Source organism: Echinops telfairi, unplaced genomic scaffold (assembly GCF_000313985.2).
Source record: "Echinops telfairi isolate 266 unplaced genomic scaffold, ASM31398v2 ScPeMD7_443;HRSCAF=831, whole genome shotgun sequence".
Lineage (NCBI taxonomy): Eukaryota > Metazoa > Chordata > Mammalia > Afrosoricida > Tenrecidae > Echinops > Echinops telfairi.
Genome location: NW_022104341.1, coordinates 7700123 through 7714267, shown reverse-complemented (window position 1 = coordinate 7714267; position 14145 = coordinate 7700123). Strand labels below are relative to the sequence as shown.

The 14145-nt window shown below is 42.2% G+C and overlaps 1 protein-coding gene and 1 long non-coding RNA gene across 2 annotated transcripts; one reads left to right on the top strand and one right to left on the bottom strand.

Moving 5' to 3' along the window:
- Positions 1-999: 999 nt before the first annotated feature.
- On the bottom strand, positions 1000-2901 carry LOC123521905. The gene is made up of 2 exons (XR_006680257.1): positions 2627-2901; positions 1000-1100 (listed from the first exon to the last, which is right to left on the bottom strand). It is a non-coding gene; the product is annotated as an uncharacterized LOC123521905 (long non-coding RNA).
- A 236-nt stretch (positions 2902-3137) lies between these two features.
- Positions 3138-11583, top strand: PRPF38B (pre-mRNA processing factor 38B). Its single transcript, XM_004699219.2, has 6 exons — positions 3138-3668; positions 6138-6206; positions 6936-7087; positions 7166-7226; positions 9053-9276; positions 9567-11583. Exons 1-6 carry the CDS (start codon positions 3390-3392, stop codon positions 10408-10410), a joined length of 1629 nt encoding a protein of 542 aa, XP_004699276.1. The 5' UTR covers positions 3138-3389; the 3' UTR covers positions 10411-11583.
- Positions 11584-14145: the final 2562 nt, after the last annotated feature.

Sequence of the window (14145 nt, the reverse complement as noted above, 5' to 3'; positions counted from 1 at the left end):
CCCTTCACACCTGACAATGTTTCTAAGCTGTGCAAAAGGTTTTCAGAGGCTACTTCCTACCAAATGGGCAGTCGATTTCTTCTTGTTTGTTCTCATTCTAGAAGCTCTGCATCAGGATTGGAGGAAGTCTTATTAACAACCTACGATACGCAGATGACACAACCTTGTGTGCTGAAAATAAGGAGGACTTGAGGCGTTTGCTGGTGAAGATCAAGGATTGTAACCTTCAGTTTGGATGACAACTCAATGTAAAGAAGACCAAAATCCTCACTACTGGACCAATAGGTAGCCTCATGATAAAGAGAGAAACGATTCAAGTATTCTGTCTTGCTTGGATCCATACTCATGGAAGCAGTAGTCAAAGAGATCAAAAGATGTATTGCATTAGGTGCATCTGATGCACCAGACCTTTTTAGAGTATTGAAGAGCAAGGATTTTACTTTGAAGACTAAAGTGTGCCTGATCCAAGTCATGGTATTTTTCAATTGTCTCATATGCAAGTGAAAGTTGAACGCTGAATAAAGAAGACTGAAGGAGAACCCATGCATTTGAATTGTGGAGCTAGAGAAGAATACTGAAAATACCATGGACTGTTAAAAGGAAAAACTTCTCTCTCGAGTGCTCCTCAGAGGCAAAGTTGGCGATACTTCACTTGACATACTTTGACATGTTGCCAGGAGAAACCAGTTCCTCAAGAAAGAATCATGTTTGGTACAGTAGAGGGGCCGTGAAGGAGAGGAAGACCCTGAAGGAGATGGACTGATACGGTGGCTGCAACAATGGGCTCGAGCACAGGAACAATTGTGAGGATGTACAGGACTGGGCAGTGTTTCATTCTGTTGTACGTAAGGTCAATATGGGTCAGAATCGACTCAATGGTATCTAATAATAGCAAAGCTACACTAAAATATTATATATCCTAAGGCGTAATTTTTAACAATATTATAATTATGCAGTTAAAATATCACTCAATGCACTAAAACGATTGGCTGTCAAGGCTAAAACACACCAAAAAGACGATCATTTATTTTTCCAATGTACTGATAATACATTAGAGGTCAGGGTCATCAGTGGTCGTTGGGAAACAGCTTCATAAACGACTGTACAGAAAAACAAGAATAGGAAAGACATGAAAACCACTTTCCAAAGCTCGAGTTTTCCTCCATATAAAGAAGGGAGCAGACAGATGATCACTTAGATACTATAAGACTCTAAACTTTCAGTCACACACGTCATTAATTTATCCAAAATCTATATACTGCTTTTGGCTTAAGAAAGTGTACTTTTATTTTTTAAAGCATAAACACCACAAGACTAATGGAGGGGAGCTTAGTCTCCATTATGGTTTTATTTGTTTTACTGTAAATTAGGTGGGAGTTTACATTTTGGATCATCAGCTTTGTATTCAACAGTTTAATAATATCGCTCTCCTCTGGCATTGTTATACCGTCCTCTCCTGATTTACTTTTTGATTCTCTGCTTGTCCGCTCTCCTGCAGGGTCACTTTATCCAGCTGAGTCTCCCGGCCAGGTTCTGCCTTAGCCTCTTACCCTCCTCTCTGTGCCACTGACATTCAGATACAACTCAAACCTCCTAACCCAAGTTTCAGGAAAGGGTACATGATGGAAAGTGTCACAACACAACAAAAATCAACTGTGATGAATGAGAAAGGTCACTCACTCACTCACGGTCCTCGAGTCCATGCAGACTCAGTAGCGGTTGGACAGGAGGATGTCACTGAGGGAGCTATCCAAGGTTTTGGAAGATGACTGGCAATATTGTGTGAAGAATGGATTGGAGCCAGTAAGTATTAGCAATACTAGTATCGTTAAAATAGATTGAGTCTTGGCTGTAATTATGTAGCCCTTGGATTTAAATATCAACTTCTTAATGTCTCATTTTAGCGTTCCCAACACTTCACAACGGCTCAAATTCCTATCCAGACATCATTCTCTCATTACCCTCTAGTAAGGTCAATCTTCCTACTTCTAGATATGCTCAGGCTGTTGTTCTCTGCTGACCCCACCTGCCTGTGGAAGCTAGTATCTTCTGTCCAAAAAAATCGAGACTCAGTTGTGGAATTTATTTACAGTGATGCTCTAGGCCAGCAGAATTGTCTGTAAGGGTTTCCAAGGCTGTAAATCTTTATTGAAACTGTTTTCTCCAGTGGAGGGGCTGTGGGTCCCAATCACTGACCATTTATTTGGTTGGCAGTTGAGTGCTTGAGGATGGCGCCACATGGGCTCTCTGTTCAGTTATAGAGTGGATGCCAACTCAGAGACCCTATAGGGCAAGACAGAACTACCCCTGTGGGTTTCTCGTTAGCAGAAAGCCTCGTCTCTCTCAGAGCGGCTAGTAGGTTCTACCTGCTGACCTCCAGGTTAGTGGCCGTACGCATAGCCCACTACGCCTCCAGGGCTCCTTAGTGTCCCCTGCAGCCTAGTTTAATTATCAAACACACTGACAGTTACCCGTTTTCCAACCCTTCCCTCGCCCGCAGTTTACCCCTCAGAATGCATCTGTAGAATTGCAAGGTCTTGAACGGTGGGAAAGAAACGCCTGATGGTAGTATTCTACTCGGCACTATCGGTATAGTATTTTAGTGTTTCTCTTAACGCTCACTTACAATGGCCCACGGTGTTATCCGATTTACAGCTGAATACACTGCAGCTCACACAGTAAGGCAGGCGACCGGACACTAGGGTCAGGCGGAAGATGGGGAGCCCTCACTCCGGAATCCTACGGCGCAGTGGGTCCTCGACCACCGACCCCTCCCAGCGAATCTTAAAACAGTCCGGAAGCCCCGTCGGACACTCCGCAGGAGCCGGAGGCACGAATTTGCAAGCACTCTGCGGTCATGCAAATCCTTATCTGCCCGGTTCCTGGGAAGGGAAAGCGGGCCCCAGCCCAAACACAAAAGCAGATCAATCGGACCTGCTCTCGGCGAGCTCGGCTCAGGTGGCCGCAGCCCCAACGGCCGAGCGCGAAGAACGCGCGGAGGGGCGGGAACCAGGAAGAGGCAGGTCCAGCCCACCCGGACGCCTCTGATTGGCCGGCAGCTCAGCTTGGAACGCTGGGGCGTGTGGCGTCACATCCGCCCGGCCCGCCATCTTGTTCCCAGGGGCAGTTGGCGGAAGAGATCGCGCTCTCCGGTCGCCGGCTCGCTCTCTACTGGGAGTGCTCGCGGCCTGCATCTCGGCGTCTGCTCGCGCGGCCTGGATCCCATCTGCCGGCACCCCGTTGCTCTCCGCACCCTGCTGGGCCACAGCCTGGCGGCCCCCTCTCCCGACAGCCTTCCATGGAGTAGGGTCCTGGACCGTTGTCCCGAAGAGCGAGATCGAGCTTGGCCCCCTCCCCCCTCCCTTCTCCTTCCCTCCTTCCGCCGCAACATGGCCAACAACAGCCCCGCGCTGACAGGCAATTCGCACCCGCAGCACCAGGCGGCCGCGGCCTCGGTCCAGCAGCAGCAGCAGTGCGGCGGCGGCGGCGGCGCCACCAAGCCGGCCGTCTCGGGCAAGCAGGGCAATGTGCTGCCGCTCTGGGGCAACGAGAAGACCATGAACCTCAACCCTATGATCCTCACCAACATCCTGTCGTCGCCGTACTTCAAAGTGCAGCTTTACGAGCTCAAGACCTACCACGAGGTGGTGGACGAGATCTACTTTAAGGTACGAAGCCTCCCAGGCCCTTGCCGCGGGAGCGAGGGATGACTCCGGGCCAGGGGAGGGTGCAGGAGACGGGCAGAGCTCTAAGGAGGGTTTGTGGGTGCGGGAAGGTCGACTCGATGGGGGGCCGCGGCCTGTAAGTCTTGAGGAGGGGTCGTCCTGGGGCCGCCCTCCCGCTTCCTTTGATCAGGCGGTTCGGGCTCGGAGAGGCCGCCACTGTGGGGCGGTCGCCTGCTTCCCACCCCCGGGGAGCGCTGGGCAGAGGAAAGGGGAGGAACACAGGCCTCTTCAGTTTACGGCGTCTAAATTCCACGCAGCGCCAACCTGTTGGTGCTTCTCCCGCTCCCCCGGGGCCGGGGCGTGTGTGGCTTCAGCGTCGGCCTCGAGTTGTGGGTACTCACCATCTGCTCCGAACAGGGAAATGGCCGTGGTCGCCGCGAGCCTCCGGACGGGATGGGAGGGTTCAGGGTGGAGAGGTGCCCGTCCAAGTGGTGCGCAGAAGGCCTGGAAATTTTCCCAGCAGGAAGGCAGGAGGAAGAGGGCGCAGCCACCTGTGCCTTTGGGCTGATTTCGAATGATCTGGGCCCTGGGCTTCTGCGGCAGGGTCGGTGCTGGCGTGGCTGTGCTGGGGAGCTCGCCTAGCGCCTCCTCACTGCACTCTTCTCTCAGTTCTTGTTTCGTTAGCAGGATTGACTCAGTCTTGCAGCGAGGCTCGGAGCAGCCCAGGGTCGCAGGTAGAGGTATGCACTATTAATCATGCTCAATCGCCATAAATGCATTTCCCTGGTTTAATGAACGGCTAATTCGGTTTTACCCCCTGGCCATTGGTTTTGGATCTTTCTCTTACCAACTAGGTAGGCATCTGCCATGTCGCCCTGCAAATACGTAGTTCAAAAACTATGTATCTTCCAGGCCTCCTACGATTAGTGACCACAACGGTCTTTTACGTTTAGTGGGAATAACTAATACAGCGAACCTTGTATGCCTAGTCTTTTAAAACATTTGAGGTGACCGACGTATTTTTGTGATCTGGGCATACTTGTAGAGGTCTTAGCCGAAGAATTCTTTTACTACTTTTAAGTGAGGGTTTTTAATATCTTTCTCAATTAAGGCCTAAATTATTGAAGAATAACTTACTGCATTAAAGAATCTTAGTATAAAATTTATGCCTGAGTGCAGGTCAACATTGGGTTTATATAGTACACCGAAAAAAAATTGGTAATCTTATATGAGCTCATTGTAAATCTAAATGTAATATTGTGAAGTAGGTGTTTTTGGTGGTTTATTAGCTTTTTAAGGGTAAGACCTTCTTCAGCATCATACAGTATGGCGAGTAAGTAATAGTTAATCCTTAGCGTTATTTAAATAGTTGATCATTAAGTTCCTGTTCATTTTGAAGAGCAGCTGGCTCTGTTAGAAAACAGGCAAATTTGTTAATGCAAAAGAGAAAAGGCTTGATTTCCGTTTTAAGCTACTTAAAAGTCACATAAACTCAAGACCCAGGTTTTGCTCTCCAGACATCCAAGTGATCTAAGTGTGCTTTGCATTTGCATTCACTCCTTACTGTGACTAGCCCAGTCACCTCAGGATTTGGAGTCTCTCTTATACAGCAACCTGGGGGAAGAAAGCAGTCAAACAATGCTGGCCTCTGCTGAGCAGAGTAGGATAGATTGTAGTTACATCTGTATTATAGTTAAGTCGCGTTGTTGGCTGTTTTTAGATAAAAGTGTGTGGTTTTTGCAGAATGCCCACTTTAGCAAAGATTGTCGTGTTGATTTTATTTAATGACTAAATGTTTGGTGTAGCTTGGAAATTTTTGCATTAGTTCACATAAGTGAAAATGAATGAACACATTGAGTAAAATAGCAAACATGATTTCTGGAGGTATATATAGCCTTTGTAATTTCATCTGTAGTCAGGAATGACCATTTAAAAAAAGGGTGCAAGTAAGAAGTTACCCAGGATTTTGACTTAGAAGTAACTGCATTGTTTTGGGATGCTTTCTTCGTAGATTTTTCAGGTATATGAGACTAGATGTGTTTAGTAGCAGTTTGAAATGGGGTTTAGCCTTGCTAAAGTAATATGGGGACCTGACTCTGTCCCCATATGCATCCCTCTGAATCTTTGAGGAAGCTTAAAAACGTTCATTGTGTTTTAATTCCATTTTTCCACAAACTTTTTTAAGCCCTTTGAGCAAATAGCTACATCAAGTAGTTTTAACTGCTGGGTGTAAAGACTACGTTAAATGGTAACAAAGGGTCTTTTCAGTATTTCCTATATACTCATTCTTGCACAAAGGTAAATAAATTTTCAAAGATGGTTTACTTAATGTGAGTAAATAAAACGATATACAAATGCCCCACTAACACGTTTGGAAGAGCTGTTCAGTTATGGACTTGGGTTTACTTAAGGCAGACTTTAAAAAAATCCAGAGTATGACTGTTTGTTGTGCTCATTTTTCTCTATTTTCAGGTCACGCATGTTGAGCCGTGGGAGAAAGGAAGCAGGAAGACAGCAGGCCAGACAGGGATGTGCGGAGGGGTAAGTAGAAGTACGTGCATTTTTTAGTTTTTGAGTGTCCGACAGCTAATTATATTTTGAAAACTAAAAATCTTAATCTGTTGTGAATTTTAAAAATCTAAACTTAAGTGTCTAGGGAATGGGGTTGGAAGTATTATTTTTCTTCTCAATTATAAGATTATAGCTAGCTCAGTTCCTAATAAGATTAATCAAATGATATTAACGATCTCTTAACCACTTTTTAAAAAATCATAAATTGACATCTAGTTCGCATAGCATACAATTCAGTGGTGGTGATTGCCCAACTCTTTTTAATGTATTTAAACCAATTTTTAAACATTTTCATTCTTAGACTAATTATTGTTAGCTCTCCATTTCCCTCCCCTCCAGCCTTCCCTACCATAACCCTAAGAAACTATTCATCTAGTTACTGTTACTGTAGATTTGCATACCCTGGATTTCATATACAGAAAATCATACCAAAAAACCAGCCACAAAGTAGAACACAGAAAAATCTCAATCCAAGTGAAAGCAGAAGATAATAGAATCTAGAACAAAGTAAAAATGGGTCAAAAGGAAAAACATGGCAAATTTCAACCTAAATATCTCTATAGTAATCCACTTTCCAAGGCACACTGTCTTGAGAGCAAGACTACATCCCTAGTAAGTGGCCCCAGGGAATTCAATGGAGGGTTAATTCACGTGGGGACTCTGCACATGGATTTATTGCTTTAACTCTTTACCCTACAGGTTCGAGGTGTTGGAACTGGAGGAATTGTTTCTACAGCTTTTTGCTTATTATACAAATTGTTTACTTTGAAGTTAACTCGGAAGCAAGTGATGGGTCTCATAACACACACAGATTCTCCATATATTCGAGCTCTTGGATTTATGTATATAAGGTAAGAATCCACTTAACTATATTTTCAGTCAACATTCATTGTAACGCATATAAGCTTACTAGTCTATTATCATTTCAGGTACACACAGCCCCCTACAGATCTATGGGACTGGTTCGAATCCTTCCTTGATGATGAAGAGGTATGTCAACAAGGGTAATAATTCGTTTTCTTTTGATTACTCACTTGTTTATAATAGCTTTTATTTATTGAAAGTTCACTGTTTTCTGAAACTTTATGTAAATTTATTTCAGACAAATATGTAAGGCTAGGTAGATTTTATATATCTTAGGTTAAAATTTCTAAAGATTTTTCCCCCCTTGTTTTTGAATGAATTGTTTAAATGTGTTTTAGTAACTGTTGACAATTTTCTTTTCCAAATTATGTTCCTTGTATTGATCCTGATTTGTCCAGTTACTTAGTGGTCTTTGATCAGCATTGAGGTTATACAAGACGTGCATATAATACAAATTAGAGCTCTTTTCCCCCCTGGAACTTTTCAGTTCTTTATCTAACTTCTTACAAATACTCAGTATTTCTCCTTGCATCGAAGCACAGAATTGAAGAGATGGGTTGGACTTAAAATAGGCTGAGAGCTTAGATGACTTTTTCAGGGTGAGAAAACAAGTAAATGGTATTTTTATTCCAGTTTTTGACTCCGTGTAATTTAGATTTTTTTAAAAACTCTAAATTTAGTGTACTGTTCAAACACCACAAGGTTGAGCTTACTACATCTCTTCAGAAAAGAAAAGAAAGTAACTTTGGAAGACTTTGCTGTGTCAGCTTAAATAACTGGCATAGTGAAGTCCAAGAGCTCAAAGTTTTTAATGAATAATGAACTGTATTTTGTCCGCATATCAACCCCTACCACTACACTTATATTTAAAGGATTGTAAAGTAGGCTTTATATGCTTTGTCTCAAAGTCATATTTGTACACATACATCCAAAGAATTTGTTGGCTTAGAAAAGCACTTGTAATGGAAATCTTAAGTTTCTTTTTCTCGCTTGAAGAGATTTTTTTAAAGCATGTCCCTTTTCCTAAGTGGTGGTGTACTAGGTTTGTTTCTGAATGCTTCTATTTAATCTGTTTTTTATTGTGTTTACAAATCTAAGGTCCTCTATTTAAGCTAACGTATTGTTTTCTTCCTTAGATATCTGCAGCGATTATATTTGGAAAATACTGTATATCTGAACACTTAAGTGTGTGTGAGTGCAAGCAGTTTTACGTATAGCTCTTTTTTCCTGTTTAGATAACAAATCTCACTTTCCTTGTGTGCTTGCACTATAGGTTTGGGACTGACAATAGCTGACTAACATGTCCTGAGCTGTGAGAGGGCATAGCAAGAAGGCCTTCATGCGGTAATGACCCTTTTCAGAGACAATGGTCATCATGGATTATGCGTTTCCAATTATTTGTTTATTTATTTCTTTTCTACATAACTCTAAATTAGAAACCTCACTGCTTCATGGCAGTTGGTTTGCTATTGCTTCCAGTTTTATTAGGGCTTCATTTTATATTAGCTGTTAAAAGATTACCTACCTTTATAGACAGGAATTGTCTGAAGTCGTTCATGTGTTGCTAGGTGACAGTACTAGGTATGATGTGTACAAACGTCCACAGAAGTAAAGAATATGTACTTGTTAGGCGTGCGGAATGTGAATTTAAGTCCATTGTTCCACGTAGTTTAGGGCTGTAGGGTAGGGGGTTTTTCTTAGTCTTGTTAACAGAGACCAGGTCCCTTTATGCCCAGGAGGCTGCAGGGTTTGTTCTCACCTGCATGCACACACCAAGCCCGAGTATTTCTCTGTGTCATTCATTACCAGATTAGTAAGGTACACAAATTGAAATTTTTCTGTTACAATTTTTTTATATTTGAGATTCCAAAGATGGTAATATTTTTATAGTATTCATGTATATGTTTGGAATACCTTTTTTGACGGCTAGGGTATCTCTTGTGTTTCTGTAGGACCTAGATGTGAAGGCTGGTGGAGGCTGTGTAATGACCATTGGAGAAATGCTGCGGTCTTTTCTCACAAAACTGGAGTGGTTTTCTACCTTGTTTCCAAGAATTCCAGTCCCAGTTCAGAAGAATATTGATCAACAGATTAAAACCCGACCCAGAAAAATCAAGAAAGATGGGAAGGAAGGCCCGGAGGAAATAGACAGACATGTTGAGCGCAGACGTTCAAGGTAAGACAATGCTTGATCATACTTGTTTTGTAAATATGCTCTATAGAAAGCTAATGTAAACTGAAAGGAAATGCTGTTTGTACCATTCATCCTAAATTCATTACTTCCCCGGCAAAGGTGACTTTCTACCGTTCTGAGCATTCTAAACACAATTGTGCATCTGTAAAAAGAACACACCCGTTTTTCCTCTAATTATTCTTTATTTGTATGTAAACTAAAGACCTAAGTAAACAATACTGATGTAAGTACAATTTTTGTGATAGATTTTTCTATTGGCATTTTCTTCTTAGGTCTCCCAGGAGATCACTGAGTCCACGGAGGTCCCCCAGAAGATCAAGAAGCAGAAGCCATCATCGAGAGGGTCACGGGTCTTCTAGTTTTGACAGAGAATTAGAAAGAGAGAAAGAACGCCAGCGACTAGAACGTGAAGCCAAAGAAAGAGAAAAAGAAAGGCGAAGATCCAGAAGTATTGATCGGGGATTAGAACGTAGGCGTAGCAGGAGTCGGGAAAGGCATCGAAGTCGCAGTCGCAGTCGTGATAGGAAAGGGGATAGAAGGGACAGGGATCGAGAAAGAGAGAAAGAAAATGAGAGAGGTAGAAGGCGAGATCGGGACTATGATAAGGAGCGAGGTGTTGACAGAGATAAGGAGAGGGAGCGATCGAGGGAACGGTCCAAGGAGCGCCGGAGTAGAGGTGATGGAGAGGAGAAGAAAGACAAAGATGACAGGCGGCATAGAGAAGACAAGAAGGATGGCAAGAAGGAGAAAAGGCACAGTAGAAGCCGGAGCAGAGAGAAGAAGCACCGGAGCAGGAGCAGGAGCAGAAATGCAGGAAAGCAGAGTCGGAGCAGGAGCAAAGAGAAATCCAGCAAACACAAAAATGAAAGTAAAGAAAAATCAAACAAACGAAGTAGAAGTGGCAGTCAAGGAAGAACTGACAGTACTGAAAAGAAGAAACGAGAACATAGCCCCAGCAAAGAAAAATCTAGAAAGCGTAGCAAAAGCAAAGACCGCTCCCACAAACGAGATCACAGTGATAGTAAGGAGCCGTCAGACAAACAGGATCGTCGAAGGAGCCAAAGTGTAGACCGTGAGAGCCAAGACAAACATACAAACAAAGATGAGACTGTGTGAATTTTCTTTTGTAAAAGTGGATCACATTGAATCCTATAAATGTTTGATGAAATCTGCTTTTATTCCCCCCTTGAGTTAAAATTGTGCAGTAGTTATATCCGTTCCTTAAGATCCCTTTAGGCTGCATTTTCATTTCCTCTCTTGTGTAGGGAAGTGCCTTTGTAATCCCATTTATTGCATTGATGTTTTCACCTAACTGTTGAGTTTGACACATGCTGCACAGATTGTTCATTCTTCATGTTTGTTTTTGTTATTTTTTAAAATGTACAGTCTGTACATATGTCCTGAAAATGTTTTGATTCCTTTGGCATGGTTGCCATGTTGGTTAAATTTGTATAAGGCAATAAACTGCCACTAATTCTATTTTTGTTTTGTAGGTGTGGGATTATGGTTTGTGTACTGAAGTTTAGCATGGCTGTGCTTTTCGTCATAGAATGCAAAGACAGAGAATGAATCTTGGATGTGTATTATAGGAGAATTATCTGTGCATCCAATGTACATGAAGGCAGCATTTGTAGGATTAACACTCTTGTCCACTGTATATTACCTTGGAAGGCTCTTGTTACTATGTTACACTTATATTCGCCACAGTTACCTTTAGAGAGAATTTATGAAAAGTTAGTTTCTGATGCAGAGGTTTAAATTAGGCTGTGATTTGATCAAAAGTCCTTTTAGCATTCTACCTCAAAGGGACACTTGGTATGCCTAAAATTTATTCACTTCTTTTTCCCTTTCTTTGAAAAGATACATGACATGTAATCTTTTTTTCTTGCATTCTCAGATTTTAAAATACTATATTAAAGATAAAATTAATGTCTAAAGCCTAGCATTCTTGCAGCAACCCTATACTAACATGCAATTTGGAGGGGGTGGGACAGATGAACAAGATTTACGTCTCAAGCTTCCAAAGCATTTTTATAAATGGAAAATAAATTATGATGCAGCTTGATAATGTCCTTTTTTAAAGATTCAAAACTTTTTTTATTGATGAAGACTGCTGTTTGAGTTTTTAAACTTACTCTAGAACAGAGAAATATTAAAGAGTAATGCTATTGTGCATTATTTAAAACTATCAGCGAATTATTTGATAGATTGTTCTTATGATTTGTATTCTGATTACCGAGAACCATCATGAGTGTGGAATAAATGCTGGATTAAATCCTTTATCCTGGGTGTTGGCTTTTCCCCGTTTGTTAACTTTAAAAAAAAATATTTTCTCATGGAAAGTGAGGACTTGATAGTAGCATTTTGAATGACATGGTACTCAGCATTTTGTGTCAGTATCCAGGTGATACTGAGTTTTAAAGGTCACCATGTGGGCCAGAACGGACATGGGTGGTTTATGAGTTCGTACGAATGGCAGCTCCCGTTGTCAGTGTGACACTAGAGTGATGCTTTGTGTCATCAATTTGTTGCACATCAAAGGTGCTTATTGAAGTAGTTTTTATTTGAAACTACACCTTAGACTCAAATCCTGGACATGAAGGAACTCTTAGAAGGTAATTCCTCAGTCTTGAAGGTCCACAGTGGTTAGGTTCAGCTGTGCCAGGAACAAAAGCGTTAGGAATGTCGTGATCTTTCTGGTGTGCGAAGGTATGTACTGGTTAAGATGTATCTAGAAGCTGCCTTTGGAAAATGTTCAAAGGATGCAGTAGACAAGTACATCTGCGTGAGATCTCCACATAGATGCTTAATGCTACTTCATGTCATTGCAGAAAAAAATGCTTTCTTAGAGAAGCTTCAGACATCTTGCTGTTTAAATTACATAATCAAGTGAATATTTTAGCTGCCTATAAGTTAATGTCCAAGCAGGGGGAAAATTAGTAATGAAATTAAGCCAATTTATCTCACATTGAGTTTTTATAGTATACCTAATTAATGGTGCTACTCTTGAATGTAGTTCTACTTGGAATGTTAATAGTATATTCTAGGTGAATTGTGGAATTCATATGGAGATGAAAAAACTTACAAACTGCGTTTGATTTTCTATGACAATGGTAAAAGTGCTTTTGAAAAGCTTAACAGTCTCCATAAGGTTTTTGTTCTCACCTTAAGACTAGAATCTCCTTTCCATGCATTTGTATCTTTGCATCTCTTGTCTAGTGTTGAGTTTACAGTATACATAGTATTTCTTCAGTCTTCAATTTTTAATATGAAATGCCCATTAAAGCTGCCCATTTAGATTCTATTAGTCTGGTTCAGTTCCATAATTACTCTTGACATATCAAGATGAATGATTCTTAACCTTGTGGGCTCTTCTTTAGGAATTTAATGAAACCTATGCATTTTCTCGAACAATGAAAGTCCCCCCAAAATGTGCTTGCTATTCAAATGAGCTGAACAACTACTCCAATACCTTCATGCTGGTTACTTTTTTTTAAAACCACAATTGGGCACACAGTATTTGGGAATGGGTGGCATGATAAGCCAGAAGTTCTGGGAAGTCTTAATGGCAATAATTGTTTTGAAAGATAAAACAGGAAAATAACCCTTCGGAAGTGTCAGTTGTGAGTATAGTGTTTATTTGAACCCTAAAGATGAGGCCCGGATACATACATGCTTTAAGACTGCATTCCCCCCACCCCCTGTGGTAGCAATAAAACCACTGAATGGAATTTCAAGATTGATTCCAATCGATGCCCATGGTAAAGGAGTACTGCTAATCCTCGGGGTGTCAGCAGTTGGACTGCGACCCCCAGGGTCTGCTGATTAAATTGCAGGGGCTGCTTCAATGGCCTGATTGTGTGGGGAGGGGAAACACGTCCTCATGATGTAAACTCTGGAAGACCTTCCACGGTCCACGTTATGAATACTGCTGAAGGCACTTATCATTTTAGAATCACTTGCAATATTTGTAGGAAATGACTGTATAATGAATCAACTGACAAACGGCACCAAAGCGAGCTTGAAATTCATATTCCAGCCCACCATTGATAATCTATTCATCACGATCCATAATATCTGCACAGGTAAAATGTAGGGTCATTGGAGGGATGTGTTCAGCCTATTGAGAGCATGAGACAACTGATCTTAGGCATTTTCAAATAGCATACAAGCCATGAGATGTCCCAGGGTAGGGAGTAGGGCCTGCTTTGGGGAGTTGCAAGGATATTTCAATCTATAAGTACCTTAGGCCTACCAGTGAGAAGGCCTGGAGGCTTACGGCGTTGCTGATTGCAAGGTCAGCAGTTTGTGAAACCACTGTAAAGAGGAGCCTTGGAAACCCACAAGGACACTTGGGCCCTATCCTGTAGGGTCACTATGAGGGCATCAATTCGATAGCAGTGACGAAGTCCACCAATCTTCAGCTGGCCTTGCACAAGGCCATCTAAAGCCATGTTTTGGGAACCCAACCTAAAGGCTTGCGTGACTGGTGAGTGAATTCTGAGTTACAGAACAATTTCATAGGGTTTATAAGACTAAATCTTTACTGGAGCTGGCAGCCTCATTTGTCAGAGTGACTGCCGTGAACCACAAACCTGTGGTGAGCAGCAAATGCTTATTAACCTGCTGTGCCATCAGGACCGCCCCTGCCCCTGCCCTTGTAGCTATCTGAGGTTACCAAAATCTAAAACCGTCCTGATGCTAGTGGAGCAAATGCGTCTTTGAGGAGAGTACTCTTTCCCTCTCCCTCCCTCAGGAAGGCTGAAGTCACATGGGTGTTGCATAGTCAATGATAGAACCACCAGAAGAAAGCACTTTTCTACCTGTAGTTCAGTACTTCATTGCATTCTT